Raw genomic sequence first — 19,747 nt, 5'->3', positions numbered from 1 at the left:
TGAGAATATATCACTAAACCCTTCATGGTTTAAAAGTTGAAACCCAGTTGTGTGAGGCCTCATGTGGAGCAGCAGAAATCTAGCATGAGATCTCATGATATATATCATCTTCTCAAGGTGAAAGAGTTTTGTATTCTGATCCCCTACATCCCAATACAAACTATTTCCTTTTTATCTCAATTCATTGACTGAATTAGGGGTTCTCAACCTGGGTACTACTGACATTGGGGCTGGATATTCTTGATTGTGTGGTTTGTCCTATGTAGGATGTTTAGCAACATCTCTCACCTCTATCTACTAAATGCCCATAGAATACCCCACCTCTGCAGTTGTAACAATCAAAAATGTCTCCAGACATTTTCATGTGCCTTGGGGGGACAAAATCACCACTGATAGAAAACTACAGGCAAAAATCAATCCAGCTGTCTTTTTTTACTAGTTCTGCTCCTGGGATGTGAAACATTGCTGATGGAAATGCCATAAACCAACTATGCCAACTAACCCCTATACCAATACTGGGTGTCCTCTATATAGGTGGACCCACAATGATGACGAGTAATCTTGTCACTTCTCCCACTGCCATAGAAGCTATTCTGAACCTTCACTCCTCAAGTCCTTCCTTCATAACCTTCATCTTAAGTGGGGTAAGTACCATGGAAGCAAAAGTAAAGAAAAAGATGCCAGGATGGGTACAGAGGAGAAGGATCTCCCACTAGTCTGGGGATTATGGAAGGCTTTCAAACTGGAGCATAAAGGATGATTAGAGTTTAGCTACAAGAAGAAGGGAGGAATGAATCTTCTAAGGAGAGTCAGCAGTACATACAAAAGCTCTGAATCAAGAAAAAACATAGCATAGTCAAGAAGCTGAAAGGCAACCAACATCCCTGTAGCACAAGGGGAGTGGTATGAGATGAGTCTGAAAAGGTAAGAAGGAACTACAACATAAAAGATTTTGTTGGTTCATCTTAAGAATTTCTGAACTCTAGTCTAAGGGCAGTAATAAGCTCAATGAGTAGTTTTAAGCAGGAGGAAAAGAGCACATTGGGAACTTCTAGTTTAAGATAGCAAAGTAATTGCATGCCAAGAAAACCCAAGAGAACTGACTGAAAATGATTAGAAAAAATGTAATTCAGTGAAGAAGTTCAAAAATTAATATACAAAAACAAAGATTCCCTACAAATCAGCAATAACCAGTATTTAGACTCTAAATTTACACTCTTATAATTCTATTAGGTTTTTATTTCCTTTCTTTATATATATTCCTTATATTTTTGCCTTCCCCACCCTCCTTTGACCCTGATTTATTTATCCAAAATGTTTTTGAAGGTTTGCCCTTTTAATTTGGTTATCTTTAGCCAGGAAAAAAATAAACTCTGATTCAAGTCTCCTGACTCCACTTCCAACCTCCAAAAGCTTTTTAAAACGTGAGCTACTGGCTATAATGTGGAACTGAGAACTTACAGATAACTTACTACATACCTCTCATTAATCCTGGAGAAAAAAAAAATCACAACACATGTCCCCTGGGGATGATTCATGAGCAAAAAGGCAAACAAAGTTAATGTTCAATTATTTGTGCTATAACTTCTTTCATCAGGAGGAAAGGTATTATGAAAGTTTAACAAAGTAATCTCATTTTATGTGTAGATGACCCATAAAAAGTGTGTATTTACCATCAATGGCAATTAGAATTGATGAAAAATGATAGGAAGGGCAGAGAAACTGAGATTAGGATCCTGTAAGTAAGACATACATTTCAACAACAATCCTAGGACTATGAACGAATAGTAATTCTTTACATTGTATATACATGTTATATTTCATGCTATATTTACAAAGATCAGTACTTAAAAATGGTAGGTAGGTCTCTTCTTCCCCAAAGAACCTTTCAAAGAGAACTACCTGCCCATTTTCAAGTACAGATCCCATTTCCCCTAACCAGACACCATTAGATGAGCTCCACTATAGCAGTAGCTGTTTTTTTTTTTTTTTAAATCTTTATTGAGAGTATTACAGATGTTCCCCTTTTCCCCCCAATGTCTCCCTTCACCTGTTCCTGCCCTGTCCCAGGCCTTCACCACCCTATTGTCTGTGTCCATAGGTAATGCATATATGCATATAAGATCTTTGGTTAATCTCTTCTCACCTCCCTTTCCCTCTTCCCTCCGAGACTCATCAGCCTGTTTTCATGCCTCTATTTTATTCATCAGTTTATTTTGTTCATTAGATTCCTTGTTTATTTTTAGATTCAATTGCTGATATGTATTTATTGCCATTTTATTGTTCATATTTTTTATTTTCCTCTTCCTCTTTTTCCTCCTCCTCCTCCTCTTTTTTATATTCTTCCTCTTCTTAAAGAATACCCTTCAACATTTCATGTGATACTATTTTCAAAAGAAGGAAAAAATGTAGAAATACTGATATCTGGATTATTCTAAAATACTATATGATTTCTAACTTTTTAATGTTTTATTTTTAGATAGAAATGTGAGCTGGAAATAGTGAAATTATAGAGCCTTTTGTTCTAAAGCAATTAAAACTGTGGAGTATATCAATTACCTACAAGTAACTGAGTTAGTCATTTTAGGGGAGGATCTTACATTGAGTCTTACATTAGCAGCACCTAGTTTCTTAAACTGATGAAGACCCAATGCAGCATCTCCCTGGATAGAGAAAGTACAGAGTGGAAGAAAGGACCCAGATATTCACTTAGTGATCTTGAAGGTGCCTTTCTCTCTATCACTGTGGAGCAAGTAGGAAAGGGTCACTCCTGAAAATGTCTCAGAGAGGCAAAAGAATCATAAGAATTTAGTGGCAAGGATGTGGAGAAAAAGGAACCCTAGTACACTGCTGGTGGGAATGCAAACTGGTGGAGTCACCATGGAAAACTGTGGAGTTTCCTCAAAAAAAAAAAAAAGTAACTGTCATTTGACCCAGTGATCCCACTTCTAGGAATATATCCGAAGAATGCTAAAACACCAATCAGAAAGAATATATGCACCCCCATGGTCATAGAAGCACAATTTATAATAGCTAAGATCTGGAAACAGCCCAAGTGCCCATCAGTAGATGAGTGGATAAAAAAGTTGTGGTACATTTATACCATGGTATACTATACAGCAGTAAAAAAAAGAAGAAACTTTTATTCTTTGAAAGAACATGGAGGGACCTAGAGAGCATTATGTTAAGCGAAATAATCCAGGCAGAGAGAGAAATATAAAATGATTTCATTTCTATGTGGAATCTAATTAACAAAATAAATGGATGAACTAAATAGATCCAGGGGCATGGAAGCATGGAACGGACTGATGCATCTTGGAGGGAAGTGGGGAGGGAAGCAGGAAGAGATTAACCAAAGAACTTATATACATACTAGAGGCCCAGTGCACGAAATTCATGCAAGGGGGAGGAGGACTCAGCCCAGTCTGCACTTTCTCCAATCTGGGACCACTGGCTCCTAACTGCTCATCTGCCTGCCTGCCTGATTGCCCCTAACCACTCTGCCTGCCCGCCTGATTGCCCCTAACCACTCTGCCTCCTGCCTGATCACCCCTAACCACTCCCCCCCTGCCAGCCTGATCACCCCTAACTGCCTTTGCCTCAGCCCCCGCCACCATGGCTTTGTCCGAAAGGACGTCCAGTCTATCTGGTCTAATTAGCATATTACCCTTTATTAATATAGAGGCCTGGTGTACGAATTCGTGCATGGGTGGGGTCGCTTGGCCTGGCCAGTGATTGAAGCCTATTGGGGGGCCAGCCAGCCAGGGAGAGGGACCCTGGGAGGTTGGCTGGCTGGACCCCTGATTGAGGCCGATGGGGGAAAGCGGCTGGGTGGGGGGAGGGGCTGTGGGAGGTTGGCTGGCCAGCCCCCCACGATCACCCAGCTGGCCAGCCCCCGCCTCCCTGCCCAGTTGGCCCCCCAGGGCCTATGGTGGGGGGCCAACTGGGCAGGGAGAGGGGCTGCGGGAGGCCAGCTGGGTGGGAGGGGGAGGGGACGTGGGAGGTTGGCTGTGGAAGCACACTGACTACCGGGGGGCAGCTCCTGCATTGAGCATCTGCCCCCTGGTGGTCAGTGCGCATCATAGTAACTGGTCAACTGGTCGTTCTAGTTGTTAGGTCATAACGGTCGCTTAGGCTTTTATATAGATATAGACATGCATTGCCTATGGTCACAAACAATAATGTGGTGAAGGACTGGGGAGGGGACAGGAATCTGGTAGAAGGTTACAATGAGGGAAAAAGGGTGGGGCATCTGTAATATGCTCAACAATAAAGATTAAAAATAAGGAATTTACTCAGTCTAAATATAGCTCTGTCAGATTGAATAGGGAGAATATTTTAAAATAAGTTCTTTTTCTTTCCTGGTGAACAGAGCTGGGAAATATAGAATTGTACACTTGAAACCCATATTATTTTATTAACCAATTTCACCCCAATAAATTTAATAAAAATTAAGATGATAATAATGATAATAATAATAATAACAATAATAATGGACATGTGGATACACACAAAATAAGTTTTTTCTCATAAGACTTTTCCCTCTGCCAAAACCGGTTTGGCTCAGTGGATAGAGCGTCGGCCTGCGGACTGAAGGGTCCCAGGTTCGATTCTGGTCAAGGGCATGTACATTGGTTGCTGGCACATCCCTGGTGGGGGGTGTGCAGGAGGCAGCTGATCGATGTTTCTCTTCATCGATGTTTCTAACTCTCTATCCCTCTCCCTTCTTCTCTGTAAAAAAATCAATAAAATATATTTTTTAAAAAAGAAAGACTTTTCCCTCTGGTCCAAGTTGAATTAAGAACCTTCAAATTCATACAATTTCAAAATGATTCCAGATTTCTGCCAAAGTATAACACTATGGTCTTATCTCTGATACTGCTGAAATATTCTGAGGTTCTTAATCTTTGAATCATTTATATAGACATTAAATTGAATTAAAATTTAAAAATGTTACAATTTTATATTCTGGCATATTAAACAAGTAATTCAATTTTCTCAGTTATCCTTTGTTTAAGTTATACATTAACTCCATATAGTATTTATTTTATAATACAATATACCCAGTTCTATAAATATATACCAGAAATCTGATCTGTACCTGTTATCAAAGCTGTGTGATTTTCTCCACAGGCAATAGAAGTTATTTTGTGGTCCTTAACAGATTTAATGATTTTGGGTTCCATAGTTTCAAAGACAAAAGTGCCAAGACCCAGTTGACCAAATTGTCCCAGACCAAAGGTGTACACAGCTTTCTCTGAAAGGGAAGGGACAAATACAAGAAAAGCATTGCAGGGAAGCAGACGCTGTCACCATTATATCTAGTAAAACTGTGATATTCAACCTTTCACAATGAAGGTTAAGTATCTCTGAAAAAATGCCCAAATAAGAATACCTAAGTATACATTTCTCAATTATGAAGGAAGAAGAAAAATGTCAAGGTACACAACTGTAAAAAACTCTTTCATCTAAAAACATTACATATAATTTTTGGTCATAACACCTTTGTAAAATCTAACAATGTAATTGAATGTTAATAAATAATACAATATTAGAAAAACAGATTAGTTACCTTCAGATCAATACTACTCTAATTTCACAAAATTCATTTTGATTTCATGACTAGTAACTTGTTGCCCTGTAGAGATCTTAAGTTTGTCCAAACATAATCTGGAGAAGTTAAGTTCTTATTTTTCTTGGGATCTATATTTCATTGAGGACCCCATCTTATAACCAGGCCTTTCTTGTCTTTTTGTAACTGACATACAAGATCACATCTAACACTCTGCCTCACTTAGTGTGTCCCAGTTCCAGTCTGACACTTTCTCAACAGCAGTCCGTTGTTTCCCTGATTTTAAGGAGAAACTAATCATACCATCACTACAACCAGTAGTTGTATTTTCTAATCTGTCATAGTCACATTTAAATGTTATGTTTAAATAAATCCATAAACAATAAACTAATTTAAATTATCTTTGAAGTATTTTAATGAATGATATCTAACTAGATTTTAAGACCAGAGATATAGACATAAGGAAAAAGAAAGCTGGGGAAGGCCCCTGTAGAATCATCTAATCCAGGCCCTTTCCTTTAGTGAAGGGAATAGTTTAGAACAGAAGGTTAGTTATTCTTTCCTTAAAGGTCTTGCAAAGTATTCTGTAACTCCTAGGTATTCATCTAATACTTAGTAAAACTAATGGTCAATTCTCTCTTCCAAGTCCATTTCTTCATTAGGACTAAATATTTAACCTTTCTGTCCACACTGTGCTCCAGAATACAGATTTCTCATCAGGGCTAGCTCATAATACACCTCTCACAGGTCCATGGAGAAATGTGAAAAATAGGCAAAGTAGTGAATTTACCATACAAATTTATACAATTTAAGGGTGTGTTTTTTATTATAAAATTAAGAGCTTTTAATTTTCTTTTCTGAAAATCCCCCTTATTTTATGATATAATTGTGAAAACACTGTATTTTTTTGCAATGTCCATATTTAGTCAATGAAAATCAAAAGCTGGCAACCCTATATTCATCTTCATATTTTATAAAACAAAAAACATAAAATACAAAAGCTTTATTGGTCTGTGAGATTGCAAAGTATGAAAAAGTCTGCAGAAAACAATCAATTGCTGGCAAGATAGCTTTTAACTACAAAACAAAGTCCACAAGAAGCTAAATGTCTATCTATAATAATAAAAGCATAATATACTAATTAGACTGGACATCATTCCAGATGACCTTCCGGACAAAGCCGGGGCTGAGAGGGAAGCCCGGGTCCCAGGTGCCAGAGGGAAGCCAGTGCTGGCAGCCAGGGGAAGAAAGGCCTACTCTTGCACAAATTTCGTGCATCAGGCCTCTAGTAATATTATAAGAAAATGTCATACTTACGTGCATTTTTAATTTTAAGTATAATGAAAAATACCACAGAAGATCTTGGTGCTCATTTTACATGAAAATATTTTATAATGTATGGTTGAATGATATTATTATTATATTAGAGGCCCAGTGCACGAATTTGTGCACCAGTGGGGACCCTTGGCCTGCCCTGAGGGATTGGGCCAAAACCAGCTCTCTGACATTCCCTGAGGGGTCTCAGATTGCGAGAGGGTGCAGGCCAGGCCGAGGAACCCCACCGGTGCATGATTGGGGCTGGGGAGGGATGCGGGAGGTTGGCCAGCCAGGGAGGGACCACGGGAGGGCTCCAGGACATGCCCGGCCCATCTCTCAGTTCCAATCAGCCAGACCCCAGCAGCAAGCTAACCTACCAGTCGACTGTCTGACCCCTGGTGGTCAGTGCATGTCATAGAGAGCGGTTGAGCGGCCTTAGCATATCATTAGCATATTACGCTTTGATTGATTGAACGGATGACTGGATGACCTGACACTTAGCATATTAGGCTTTTATTATATAGGATAGTGGTCTTTAGAACTTTCAATCACCTATTAAATTCTTTCTGTAATTTTTGCATAAACTACATAAAATACGTAACATAAAGAATAAATTGCATTTCTGCCTACAGAATGACTTTTCAGATAATGTATAAAGATTAATTTCAAAGTTTGAATCCTAAAATAAATATTTTTGAAAATTCATATTGTTGGTAAAAATTCAAAACAATCTTAAACTTCCAAGTTATTTCCAAATTTAGAGTGGAAGCCTTGGAAAGCAATTATTTCTAACTTGGAAAAAAGATCCAATATGGAAATTATAATTCTGGTAAACCATAGCTTAATAAGCACGACAAGGACTAGAACAAGTTAAGGAAAAGTTATGTAAGAGTAAAATCTAAAAATAAAATATTGTTCAATCAAATTGCATAACATCTGAGAATTGGATAATAATCAAAATTTGCCTAGAATACTTCTAACTTTGGGTTACTGAAGATTAATGGTGATTTCTGAAACTTGATTTTTTCTAACAAAAAAAAATCACAATTTACTACATAACTATATTACCTCTATACTACTCATCTATATATATAAAACCCTAATATGCAAATAGACTGAACAGTGGAACAACCGAACAACTGGTCGCTATAACGTGTGCTGACCATCAGAGGGTGCGCGTGTAACATGGCGGGCGTCGGCAGCAGGTGGCAGAGTGCAGAACATGGCGGGCATTGGCCGCGGCAGGATGGTGGAGCAGGTGAGTGGGGGAGCCAGATCAAGGTGGGCACTGGTTACTGTCATCAGGGTGAGCTGCTGGTGGTTACTAAAAATTCTTTGCTCCTGTGCACTGCAGTCCCACTGGGCACTCACACCTGCTGCTGGTGCTGGCCTCACTCGCACCTGCTGCTGGCACTGGAGCCACCAGCCCCGATAGCCCCTCAGGGCTTTTCCACCTCCCCCTGCTCCTGAGGGGCAATTGGGGCTGGAAGCCGCCTCTCACACCCGCAGCCAGCACCGGAGCCACTGCTCCCACCCGCTGCCAATCGCTCCACGCTGTCAGTGGGTGTGAGCGGGGCCAGCACTGTCAGTGCATGGGGGAAGCGGGGGTGGAAGTAGGACTGCTGGCCTACAGGGGACTGGGGGCCGCAGTGGGAGGGGCCACGTGGGGGTGTGGAGGATAGGCCAAGATCCGCCCCTGTGCCCACTGCAGCCTCACAACCCACAGTTCCTTTCAAGGTGCACAAATTTGTGCACTGGGCCCCTAGTCTAAAATAAAGGTAATGCTACACAAATTTAGGAACACCAATTTAGCAAACATATTATTAAGGAGTATGTATATCTTAAATGTATTATCTAGAATAATAAGAAACGATATGTCTTGCCAAATACAAAATTCAGAAGCCAAAAGTGACATTACTATTATGGTTCTAACTTTCTTGATTACCTGAATTGAAAATCTTAATACTTTTTAATGAATAACTATAATGGAAAATAAAAATCACAAAGAAATCACCAAGTTATATGTGGTGAATGTCACAAAGAAAAGAATTATCAATGACTGTAGAAAATAGCATGAAAAGGGAGCTTTTCCAAAAGAAAATATTTCAGAAAAAATGTCAATTTTAGATAAATATGGAATATATATATGCATATATGTGGAAAAAATAAGTATTTCCATACACATATGAAAAAGTTTACCCATAAAATGAGCTAAAAACAATGACATTTATTTCCAATAAATGTGTTAAGATCATGAAATTACCAATTATGTTAGCAAAAATAATTCAACAAGATTAATTTTTTTCTATTTATGAAATTTTTCCATTGGCCAGAAATATATATTAACAACAGGAATAAAAGGTAAGGATCTTAATTGAAAAAGATTCAATATAAATTTATATGAGCTATCTAAAATAGGCCAACTCTTAGAAGCAATAGACTGGTGGTTTGCCAGGAGCTGGGAGGGGGAAGAGGAGAGCTGCTAATCAATGGTATAAAAAATTCAGCTATGCAAGGTAAGTTATGGATAATACTCTATCATAGAATTAAAATCGTTTAAAAGGGTAAATGAAATGATAAGTGTTCTTACCACAATAAAAAAGGAATATAATTTTTTTATTAGCCACCACAGAAAGCAAGAAACAGAGCAGCAGGGTCCACACATACCTGTGAGAACCACTGTATGTCCTCCACCACAAGCTACTTGGATCACCTTCTCAGGAATTCCAGGCACCAGCTGGGGCACTTTGTGATTCATCAGTAGCTGTTTGGGAAGACCTAACTTTCCATACTCAGGTTCTCCAAATGTATACAGTTCTCCCTCCACTATTAAAGGAAAAGAACAGTGATCAATGACAGCATAAATATGGACAAGATACTGGTCTTTTTAGTACATGTTCTCATGTGCAGTAAAACAAACAAAAAAAAGAAAATGGCAACTTAACAAATTTGAACTTTCTTGAGATATTTTTACTGTATGGTAGGGAAATGAAGCCAGATTTTATTTTCCCTTTGATTATTCTAGTCCAATATGTTCAGGAAGAATTAACAACCATCACTACTAAGAAAAAACTAGAAAATTATTTTAGCTGTTTAACAAAAAAGCTTCCTTTCTTTGTATTAATTTCAGAGAGGAAAGGAGAGGGAGAGAAAGATAGAAACATCAATGATGAGAATCATCGATTGACTGCCTCCTGCACACCGTGGGTATGGCCCTGACCGGAAATCGAACCGTGACCTCCTGGTCCATAGATCGACGCTCAACCATTGAGCCACCACAGCCAGCCGACTTCTACTTCCTCCTTTCCCCCACTTCTTTTTAATAAAGCAGAATGACTAGACATTAAGCCCCCATAAGAACATAGATTTTGTTTTGCTCGCTCATTAAGGTATTTCAAAACCTAGCAGTATCTAGTATACTGAGCATTTAACGAATAGTTGTTGAGTAAATGAATAATTGCTTTTTATGAAATGTTTCAGAAAACTCATTTACATATGAGTAAATATATGAGTCTTAAGATAACAGATTTTACTGTTAGATGGTACTTCCTCCAGAATGACTATCAAGGAACCCCTGACATTTAACAACTGCCTTGGCAATACCAACACTGTTCACTTGCTTCTGTTATTACACTTACCACACTATAATATGACTATGAATTTCTTAAAAGTAGGAATTTCTTTTGTTCATTTTTATGAACTGAACTGAGTTCTATAAAATAGGGATTTTAAATCTTTGTAAATATATAATCTAACCTAAATAATGACACAGAATATATCACCACTGGTGTGAGAAAAGACGTAACAGCAGGTCTTGTTGCTTATTAATTGCATGTCTCCAAGAGAACCATGACGGATCACTGACCAAACTCCTGGGAATATGAAGTGTTCTTTATGTCAGTGATTAATAATTTTGTTATGTACACCTGAAGCAAAGATATATGCCAGCTTAGCTTCTTAGGGTTGCTTTGCACTAACATCAATATTGATGAAGTACACCTGGTTTCTTTTTTTTTTTTAATATATTTTATTGATTTTTTTACAGAGAGAAAGGAAGAGGGATAGAGAGTTAGAAACATTGATGAGAGAGAAACATCGATCAGCTGCCTCCTGCACACCCACTACTGGGGATGTGCCCGCAACCAAGGTACATGCCCTTGACCGGAATCAAACCTTGGACCTTTCAGTACGCAGGCCGACACTCTATCCACTGAGCCAAACCGGTTTCGGCATACACCTGGTTTCACTGTTGAGGGACTTGAGTTTTAAATGCTGTGATCAGTTGCTTGCAGGATGTGCCTACATGACCAGTGCCTCACATAAAAGCCCCAGACCCTGAGACTACAGTGGGCTTCCTGGGGCAGAGACATTCCACACATGTCCCTGAAGTTTGCTGCCAAAGAGAAAGCATATCCTGTGCAACCTGGGAAGAAGAAGAACTAAAAAGCCTATGCTGGACCTCTCTAGATTCCACCATTGTTGCTTTTGTTCTGTATCCTTTGTTGTAATAAACCTTAGCCATGAGTGTAACCTGCTATTGAATCTTGAGAGTCCTTCTAGAAATTCATAGCACTTAGGGAAGTTGTGGGACATCCAACACACATGGTATGTACTAGTTAAAACTTGGTCAAACATGAGACTATAATTTAAAAAACTCAGTCAAATACTGCAAATATAGCTATACGGATTTTTTCACTGTTTTAATGAAGTATTTAGAAAAACACTGGCACAGAAGAGGTGCTCAGTAAGTCAGCAACCTTACTCTTTTCCCATGCCTTTTGCCTCTCATATGAAACAAGTTACTAAGTCCAGAAGAGTCTCTTTCCACCTCTGTCTATAAATTCCTCCTGCTCCTCATACCTTAACATGGGTGAAATGTATGGCATGTGAATTATATCTCAATAAAGCATTTTTAAAAAAGGCATTAAAACAATTAAACAAAGCAAAAAGTTCAATTTAACACATATTAATTAAGCTGAACAACTCCACCTCTTCCCCTACTGGCTACAGCAGAGTTTAGTCATAAAAGTGATTCTGGCAGTTTTATTAAAGCCCATAAGACAATGCTTTTGCTTGTTTTTCTATTTGTGTTTTTCCCCTTTTTTGTTTTGTTTTATGAACAAAGTGAGCACAGACTATAACAAACCTAGGACCCTAGAGTTACTAATAAGTTGGTAGGTAGTATTTCCCCAAGAAACACAATCAATTGGTCATTCATTCACTTACTCTCCCACCTGACAATATTTATTGATTTTAAGTTTGTTCAAGACACAAACTGATCTAGTGGTGAACAATACCAACCAAGTTGGATTTTGCCATCTCTTGGTACCAAGCTACTACCAATTCAGTGGTAATTCTGAGGAGCACTGAAATGAGTCAATTGGCACTTTCTAAAACTAAATCTGAGGTGCATGGGACAAGGAGTAAATGTATAAAGCAAAAATCTGGAGGGATGTCTCATAGGGGCCACAAAATTATTTCCTCTAGGTGTTTTACTATTAGAAAAACCATCAATAAGATGGAAAACCAAAATCATAGTGTAGATGCAGACTATAATAGAGTCCAATATTTCAAATATTTTAACTAAGGTAGAAACAGTTGCCACTGAGCCAAGGAAAGGGAGAAATTGAGGATGCTGAGAAAAGACCCACCAAAGGAAATAATATCCCATACTGACTTCTTTTCTTTTTCATCTAGTCTTTATCCTGTTCCCACAATGAAAGTCTATGCCTTACTTATTGAAACAATAAAAGCAAATTATCAGGACAAGGGTAGAATACATCAAAGTACAGAGACAAGTAGATTCAAAGGAAAGTGGCCTACAGGTAAAGTTTTTTATGCCAAATGATTCCAAGAAGTTTGAGATCCAAAACTTAGAAGGGTTTCTAACATATACATTTTGTTTTTCTAATACACCTAATATTCATTAAAAAGTTAATAAGGCAGAGAGTTTGAAATTATAAACTTTCATTACTGAAATAAATACTATTTTAAAACAGACCAAAATTATTCCATTACATGGACTACTATGGCATTATTTCTATGAAACGTAGGATGCTATATCATTTTATTATTAACTAATAACTTAAAATGGGAGATGATATGATGAATCCAAAATGTTCTGTCTTACTTGTTACAAAAGCTGAATGGTAATATCCACAAGAGATCCAGGCAATAGGTTTCCCAACGGTCACTTCATGAGGAAAATACACATTACATATATTATTTAAGCCAATCTGCCCTTCAGAATTTTCTCCCCACATAAAAAGTTTTCCATCCTCTATAAAGAAAACACAGGAGGAAAAGGGGTTTTAAAAAGTGGCAGGTCTATGAAGTTACTGTATTATATTTCCAACAGCCCATTTATTTTTTAATTTAGAAAAATTATGTGTCTTAAAAGTACTCCTAAGACTTTTATACCAGTTAGCTACTTAACAGTTCAATTTCTAGCATAAAATGCTTCTACCCTATATAATAAAAGGCTAATATGCAAATCGACCAAACAGCAGAACGACCGGTCACTATGACACACACTGACCACCAGGGGGCAGACGCTCAACACTTAAAGCATCCTTCCAGGGGAGGGACTGGGAGGTTGGCTGGCTGGTCAGGGGGAGGGACCGCGGGAGGTTGGCTGGCTGTCCCCAATCAGGGCGGATGAGGGCTGGCTGGCTGGGGGAGGGACCAGCTGTGTGGGAAGGGACCGAAGAAAGTTGGCTGGTAGCAGGGTTGTGGGAGTGCACTGAACACCAAGGGGCAGATCCTGCACTGAGCATCCTCCCCCTGGTGGTCAGTGTGCGTTACAGTGACTGGTCATTTCATTCGTTCTGGTTGTCCAGTCGTAATGATTGCTTAGGCTTTTCTATATACAGATTACCTTCAAAATGTATGTTGACATCTAACTCTAAATAAGCATATGATTATAACATATGTCATGGTTTAAAGTTCTATTTTAAATGCCTTCTGAAAACACATCATCAATGAAAGAAAATTAAATGGCAATGCTGTCTTCAATTTACTGAGTTGGTTGGTATATTCTAGTCTAAAGGAAAGGGATATGCCCCAGCTAGAAATGGAAAAAAGTCTTACCAGTTAGTGCAGCTGAAGTGTTAGATCCAGCAGACAACTGCTTAAAATGATGCTGGGATGTAAAAAATTCAATTAGATGAAAAGTGTTTCTATCTTCAGTGTCACCAAGTCCTAGCTGGCCTTCATTATTTCCTCCAACTGCATATACTTTGCCTCCTTCTGAACACAGAAAAGAAAACCTTGTATACTAGTCATCATCTTTATGAGATAGGCTGGTGTATACCAGATATTTCTTCTATTAACAGTGAAGAAAACTGAAAGCTGATATTATCCTATAATTTGGTGTACAACTACATTTGTCAAAAATGAAGCAAAATAAGCAAGGCTATATACATTTTTGTGAGATCTTAGAAATCATTCCATAGTCTTATTAGTATCTAAAATGCATAGAATGTGTGGAATGTATTTTCTTATTCATGCAGCACTTTATTAACTTAGAGCAGGAAAAAGGAAAGTAATTTCCAAATTAGTTCATAATCTAAATCAAACTATGTAAGAAATATATGGTTCATTAATTTTAACTTCCATACCCATTAAAGCTAAGATAGTAATAGGTAACAAATAAGTAAAATGATATAAACCCAAGAGGAATATAATTAGAAACATGAAAAATCTATGTTGTATAATTCTTTTAATTTTTAAGCTAACTAGAAAAGCAGTATATAGCATTATGTTTAGAAGAAAGGACTCCAGAGCCATATTTCCTGGGTGCAAATTCTGGTTTGCCTCTTATCAGCTGTGAGACCTTGGGCAAGCTGTACTTAACCTATCCGAGTCTCCTTTTCCTCATCTGTAAAACAGGAATAATAATAGTGCCTACTTTATAGAGCTGTTATAAAGTTTAAATCAGTTAACAATTGTAAAATTCTTAGAACAGCATTTGGCTCATTATAAGTACTATAAATATTTGTTAATTACTTTATTATTTAAACAAGAAGTATATCATGCCTAAATAATAAACATTGCCAGTAAGCTCTGAAGTAATAAATATTTTTTGAAACATATTAAAAGTTAGTAATATCCATCATAAAAATGCACATGAAGTTAAAGCCTCGCTAAATAGGGGAAATAGGGCAAAATCAGTTTGAATCAGTAAAAATTAAAAATGAGATACTTTTAAAAAAGTGAAACAAGACTAGCTTTCAAATGGAAGATATTACAAGGCCACATGGAATTGGACCACACAATTTATACATATGGAGTAAACCAGAGTTGGTGAAATGCTTAGCATAGTTCAGAGAACCACATGAGTAAAAAGTTGAATAGTCACCAAAAGTTCCATGAAAGAAGTAAGACTAATACTGCATCTTTAAAGAATCAGAGGAAGAGAAAAGACATTTCAGCAAGGGAAAAGTCTCAATAGGGCAGAGAGGTGAGGAGAAGCCAAGGTAGTGAAAATATCCTAAAGACAGCTGTGTGAAGGGGAAAGGAGGTAAGAAGGACTGGATGGCCAGAGTCTGAATGTCTAATTGTTCCAGCAGCATTTGTTGAAAAGACTACATTTTCTCCATTGAACTGCCTTGGCACCTTTGTCAAACATTGATTAGACATATACATGTGCACCTATTTCTGAATTCTATTCTGTTAATCTTTGTCTGTCTTTTGGCCAATAGCACACTCTCTTGATAACTGTAACTTTGCGGTAGGTCTTGAAATCAGGTAGTGCTAGTCCTCCAGTTTTATTCTTTTCAAAATTGTTTTGGCTATTCCAGGTCCTTTGATTTTTCATATAAACTTAAGACTCAAAACAAAATAAATAAATAAAAAACAAGAAGAAAAAGAATAACAAAAAAAGAATCACCTTGTCAACTTCTACACACACACACACAGAGCCTGTTGGAATTTTGATTGGAATTGTGCTGACTCACATCAATAGGGGTTGATGTGAGGTAGGGGATGGTTCCCACTCACCCTCAGAAAAGAAGAAGGAAGAGCAAGAACAGGAACAACTAGCCCATGAGGTGTGCACATGGTTAAGGAGTTGTTGCCTCTTGACACAGTCCATGGAAACAATCTTTTTCTTCAGTCATTTACCACTTACCTGCATATTTTCAAAAGGCTAACAAGTATACTAACTACTTCTGTTTTAAAAAATCTTAATCTTACTGTTGTTGCCAAGGTATCACTTCTATTAATTTTAGAAACTCACAAATGTACTAGAACGAAATCTCAGTCCTCAAACTGGGCAGGAAGTTATACAGATTGAATACCATACCTGTTGAAACTAGGGTGTGGTTCCGTCCACAGGCAACATGTTTCACCTTTTCAGGTTTTAAAGCTAAAAATATGACAATTAAAATATGAAATGATTATGAAAATGGTAAATAATACAGATCAAATGGTAAGTAAGTAGTAGAGCAGAGATTTAAATCTAGGCCTAAGTTCTTAATTACTAAAACAAAAGTTTTCAGAACTAGTCATGCATCAAAATAACCAGAGGAGCTCTGAGAAAAATACACATAGCTTAGCTCCACCCCGTGAGACTCTGAGTTAGTAGGTCTGAGGTAAGGCCTAGGCTTCTATATATTTTTAAACACTCCACAGGTAAGTAATATGTGCTGAGATCCACTGCATTCTGTTATGCTGCCTTTATATCAACGTGATCTTTTATGTAATCTATCATCACCATCAATCTCACCTTCCTCAAAGAAACACTAAGTCCAATATTCATAGGCATAAACCTTTGTTAAAGTTCTTCATTTGTTCATTTACACATTCAAAAAACCTTTATAGAACATATATTAAGTGCTTAGCATAGTGGCTGCAAAGATCACTAAGACAGAATCCCTGGTGTCAAGGATTTCCTGTTAGCTTGTTTATTAGGCATTTGAAAGTAAGAGTCATAGGCATTGTGAATACATTCAAGGGTTTAGCAGACTGTGCCCAATAAATATTTTTGATCAATTTAGTACACTTTGAAAATCCCATAACACCACCTATAAATGGCATGGATGTCTTAGATTACACTGAAATTTTGGGCTAAAATTAAAAATTTGGCTAGGAAGATAAAGAATGCTACTCTTGTCCATTCCAAGGAATCTTCATTATCATTCAAGTTTAGTTGATGTTCGCAGGTTATACCTAAACAGAAGCTTTGTACATAAAGGGAAAAACTTTGTAAAGGTATTATAAACCCCCTATTTTCTGGGACAGTTCTGATTTAAAATATGTTGTCCTGTTCTTAGAAGAATATTAGTACTAATCAACACCTAATCTTGATGTTTTGTTTAGTACATCTACTCACCAAATGCAGAAGCGTAAAGTGTATTGTATAAAACCAGAAACTACATAAAACCATAATGTCCTCAAATCTAACAAATGAAACAGAGCCCAAAATTCTAAAAAATGAAATTAAATGTCAATAATGCTCAAGTAAATATCAGAAAATAAAGAACTAAAGACTTTTATTATTTATAATAGGATATTAAAGAACTACACAATCAATATAAAAGTATTTTGGTTTGTTAAGTTTTTAAAGTGATAAAGAAAAAAAAAACCCAAACCTTTGACACATGTTGGTTTGCAAACCGTTGACTTTGATCCTAATCCTAACTGGCCCCAGTTGTTACTGCCAAACATGTAAAGTTTTTTATTTCCTGGTGGAAAGAAAGAAGAAATAATAAATTGAAGCATTTTAAACATAAATATGAGATGAAGTCATCACAAATAAAAATGCTACACTTAAAAGGTATCATTGTTTTCCATGTTGAAATAGGTTACCTTGTGCATATACATATAGGCAGATTCTGTTGGGTGTAGAAGAGTTTCTAAGATTATATGGTAACAGTTTTTTAATATAGATATATTAAAATAGATTTACTGTAAGAAAGTCGTATTGAAAATCACATTTCAACATAGTAAGGGAACTTAAATTTAAAAGACTCAATTGATGAATCAACTTGCCAAGAATTATCTGGCAAAGGAAAAACAACAACACTTTCTATATTATTTTCAATATATTTAAAACACAGTGCATCTATAATATTTAGAATTTTAATACTAACCGGTAATAACAGCAGTATGTTCATCTCCACATGCAAGATATGTAGGTATATCATTTTTGAACCAGAATTTGCTGGGAGTATTTTCAGCAAATTTTGTTTTTCCAAATGTAAACACAGCACCTGAATCTGCAAATATATGACAGTTTCTATTTTACAACTTTTTCTAGTTGGCTTACTAAAGTTTTCTTCAGTAATTTATTCAGATTCCTTGTCTCATGATAACTTTGCTTCTGCGATAGCACTGTTTACACCCTCCTTCCTCCACCTTCATTCAGTGTTACTTCGTCAGACTTCATTCGAATTTTATTTATGAAATCTACTAAATTAAGTATGTATATACATTTAGTGGTATAAAATAAGACATATACTATCACAAGGAGGGTAGTCCTCAATTACGAATAGCCCTGCTGTCACCAGGTAGACCTACTCACTCTGGTTAGCACCCAATGGTGTAGCCCTTGACTGAGGGCTTTTGTCCACACACAGAAACAAGACAATATTGAGTTTCCTCATTAGTATCACCAAGATGCAGGATGTCTGATCCAGTACCATTTCTGAGAACAAAAACCCCTACTGGCTACTAATAACAATTTAAATACACATGCACACCCCAAACAGGAGGCCAGATCCAGCTTTGGAGGAAATCTCAAGGATGACCACACATAAGCTAATGGGTACCAGAATTGAAAACAGAGTGAACATAAGTATTTGTAATCAATATTAATGCAAAAGAGACTAGACACATGGAAAACCTTATGAGAACGATTATGAGGCATCTCATTTCTGATAATTGAGAAGTGGTAAGCCAGGTTCTAGAATAGGCTCTGGGGTTTCCCTAGAATGAATAATTTTAACTGTTTTTCCCCCCGCTGTGGCTCCCAGGAAAAGCTCCCTGATATCTGCACTCTGAGTCAGGGTTTGGTGGCTCTGTTCTAGCGCCCTGGCCATCTACTGTCATTTTGTTTCTTTTCTTGTATCTCTCACTAAACTGTGAACCCTAAGAGGGCAGGGATCTATTAAAGTCAAGAGCATGGCAGAAAACACAATAATTATTATAGTGAATGCATGATTCTGCTCGAATCCAGTATTTTTGTTGAAACTGTTGGTCGTGAATGATTAGTGGGTTACAATATCAGTTTAGTGGGTCACGATGAGTATTTTTAAAGGTATTATAGAAAGTATCTGAGCGTATCCCAAGTGATTCAAGTACTCTTCCTCATGAAATGTCTATACACTATGTATGTGGTAACGTATGTATGCCGTCACAATGTCAAATGTATTTTAAAGCTTGGGGGGGGGGGGAGTCTTAAAAGAAAATCAGCACTTGCTAAGTGAGGCCTCCCTACTCACCCCCTTTCTCTAAGCCGTTTTCTCCCCCTATTTTACCTTGTGCCCCTCATCGCCTACTCTTTGAGGTACCCAATACATAAGTGGATCCCGGGGACCTCTAAGGAGGTACTTTGGGCAGTTTACAGGGAGGTTACAAATTGTCGTTAACTTCGAGAAACTCACAGAAAGCTTCTTTAAAAAGAATAAAACACTCTCCCCCCTTTATGCGTTGTTCCCCCTCAGCCCCCCACCACCACCCCGTCCTTTCCTTGCTCCTCAGTCGTTAGGGGGTGGGGGGACCCCTACAGCTCAGGCGACAGTCAGGCGACCGCGGCCAGGGACTGTTCCCAGAAGGGGCCGGCCCGGAGGCGGGGCCAAGCCGCCAGCCTCCCGCGGACCCTCCCTCTGGGCCCGCTGCCACTATCGCGGGCGCGAC

The 19,747-nt window shown here is 37.8% G+C and overlaps 1 protein-coding gene across 2 annotated transcripts in view; it reads right to left on the bottom strand.

The window, feature by feature from the left end:
* RPGR (retinitis pigmentosa GTPase regulator) overlaps positions 1–19,747 on the bottom strand; it is a 56,891-nt gene that overhangs the window by 36,977 nt on the left and 167 nt on the right. Inside the window, exons 2-8 of one of the 2 annotated variants that reach the window (XM_028127728.2) lie at positions 17,983–18,108; positions 17,482–17,574; positions 16,194–16,256; positions 13,979–14,137; positions 13,020–13,169; positions 9,557–9,715; positions 5,102–5,257 (exon numbers count right to left, since the gene is read on the bottom strand). In XM_028127728.2, the coding sequence (XP_027983529.2) occupies positions 5,102–5,257; positions 9,557–9,715; positions 13,020–13,169; positions 13,979–14,137; positions 16,194–16,256; positions 17,482–17,574; positions 17,983–18,108 (906 nt within the window). The remainder of the gene's footprint in view (positions 1–5,101; positions 5,258–9,556; positions 9,716–13,019; positions 13,170–13,978; positions 14,138–16,193; positions 16,257–17,481; positions 17,575–17,982; positions 18,109–19,747) is intronic. The other variant, XM_054714503.1, reaches the window with a different exon arrangement.

Source organism: Eptesicus fuscus, chromosome 1 (assembly GCF_027574615.1).
Source record: "Eptesicus fuscus isolate TK198812 chromosome 1, DD_ASM_mEF_20220401, whole genome shotgun sequence".
In the NCBI taxonomy this organism is placed as follows: domain Eukaryota; kingdom Metazoa; phylum Chordata; class Mammalia; order Chiroptera; family Vespertilionidae; genus Eptesicus; species Eptesicus fuscus.
The sequence above is the reverse complement of the archived record's forward strand: the minus strand, read 5'-3'. Positions and strand labels throughout refer to the sequence as shown.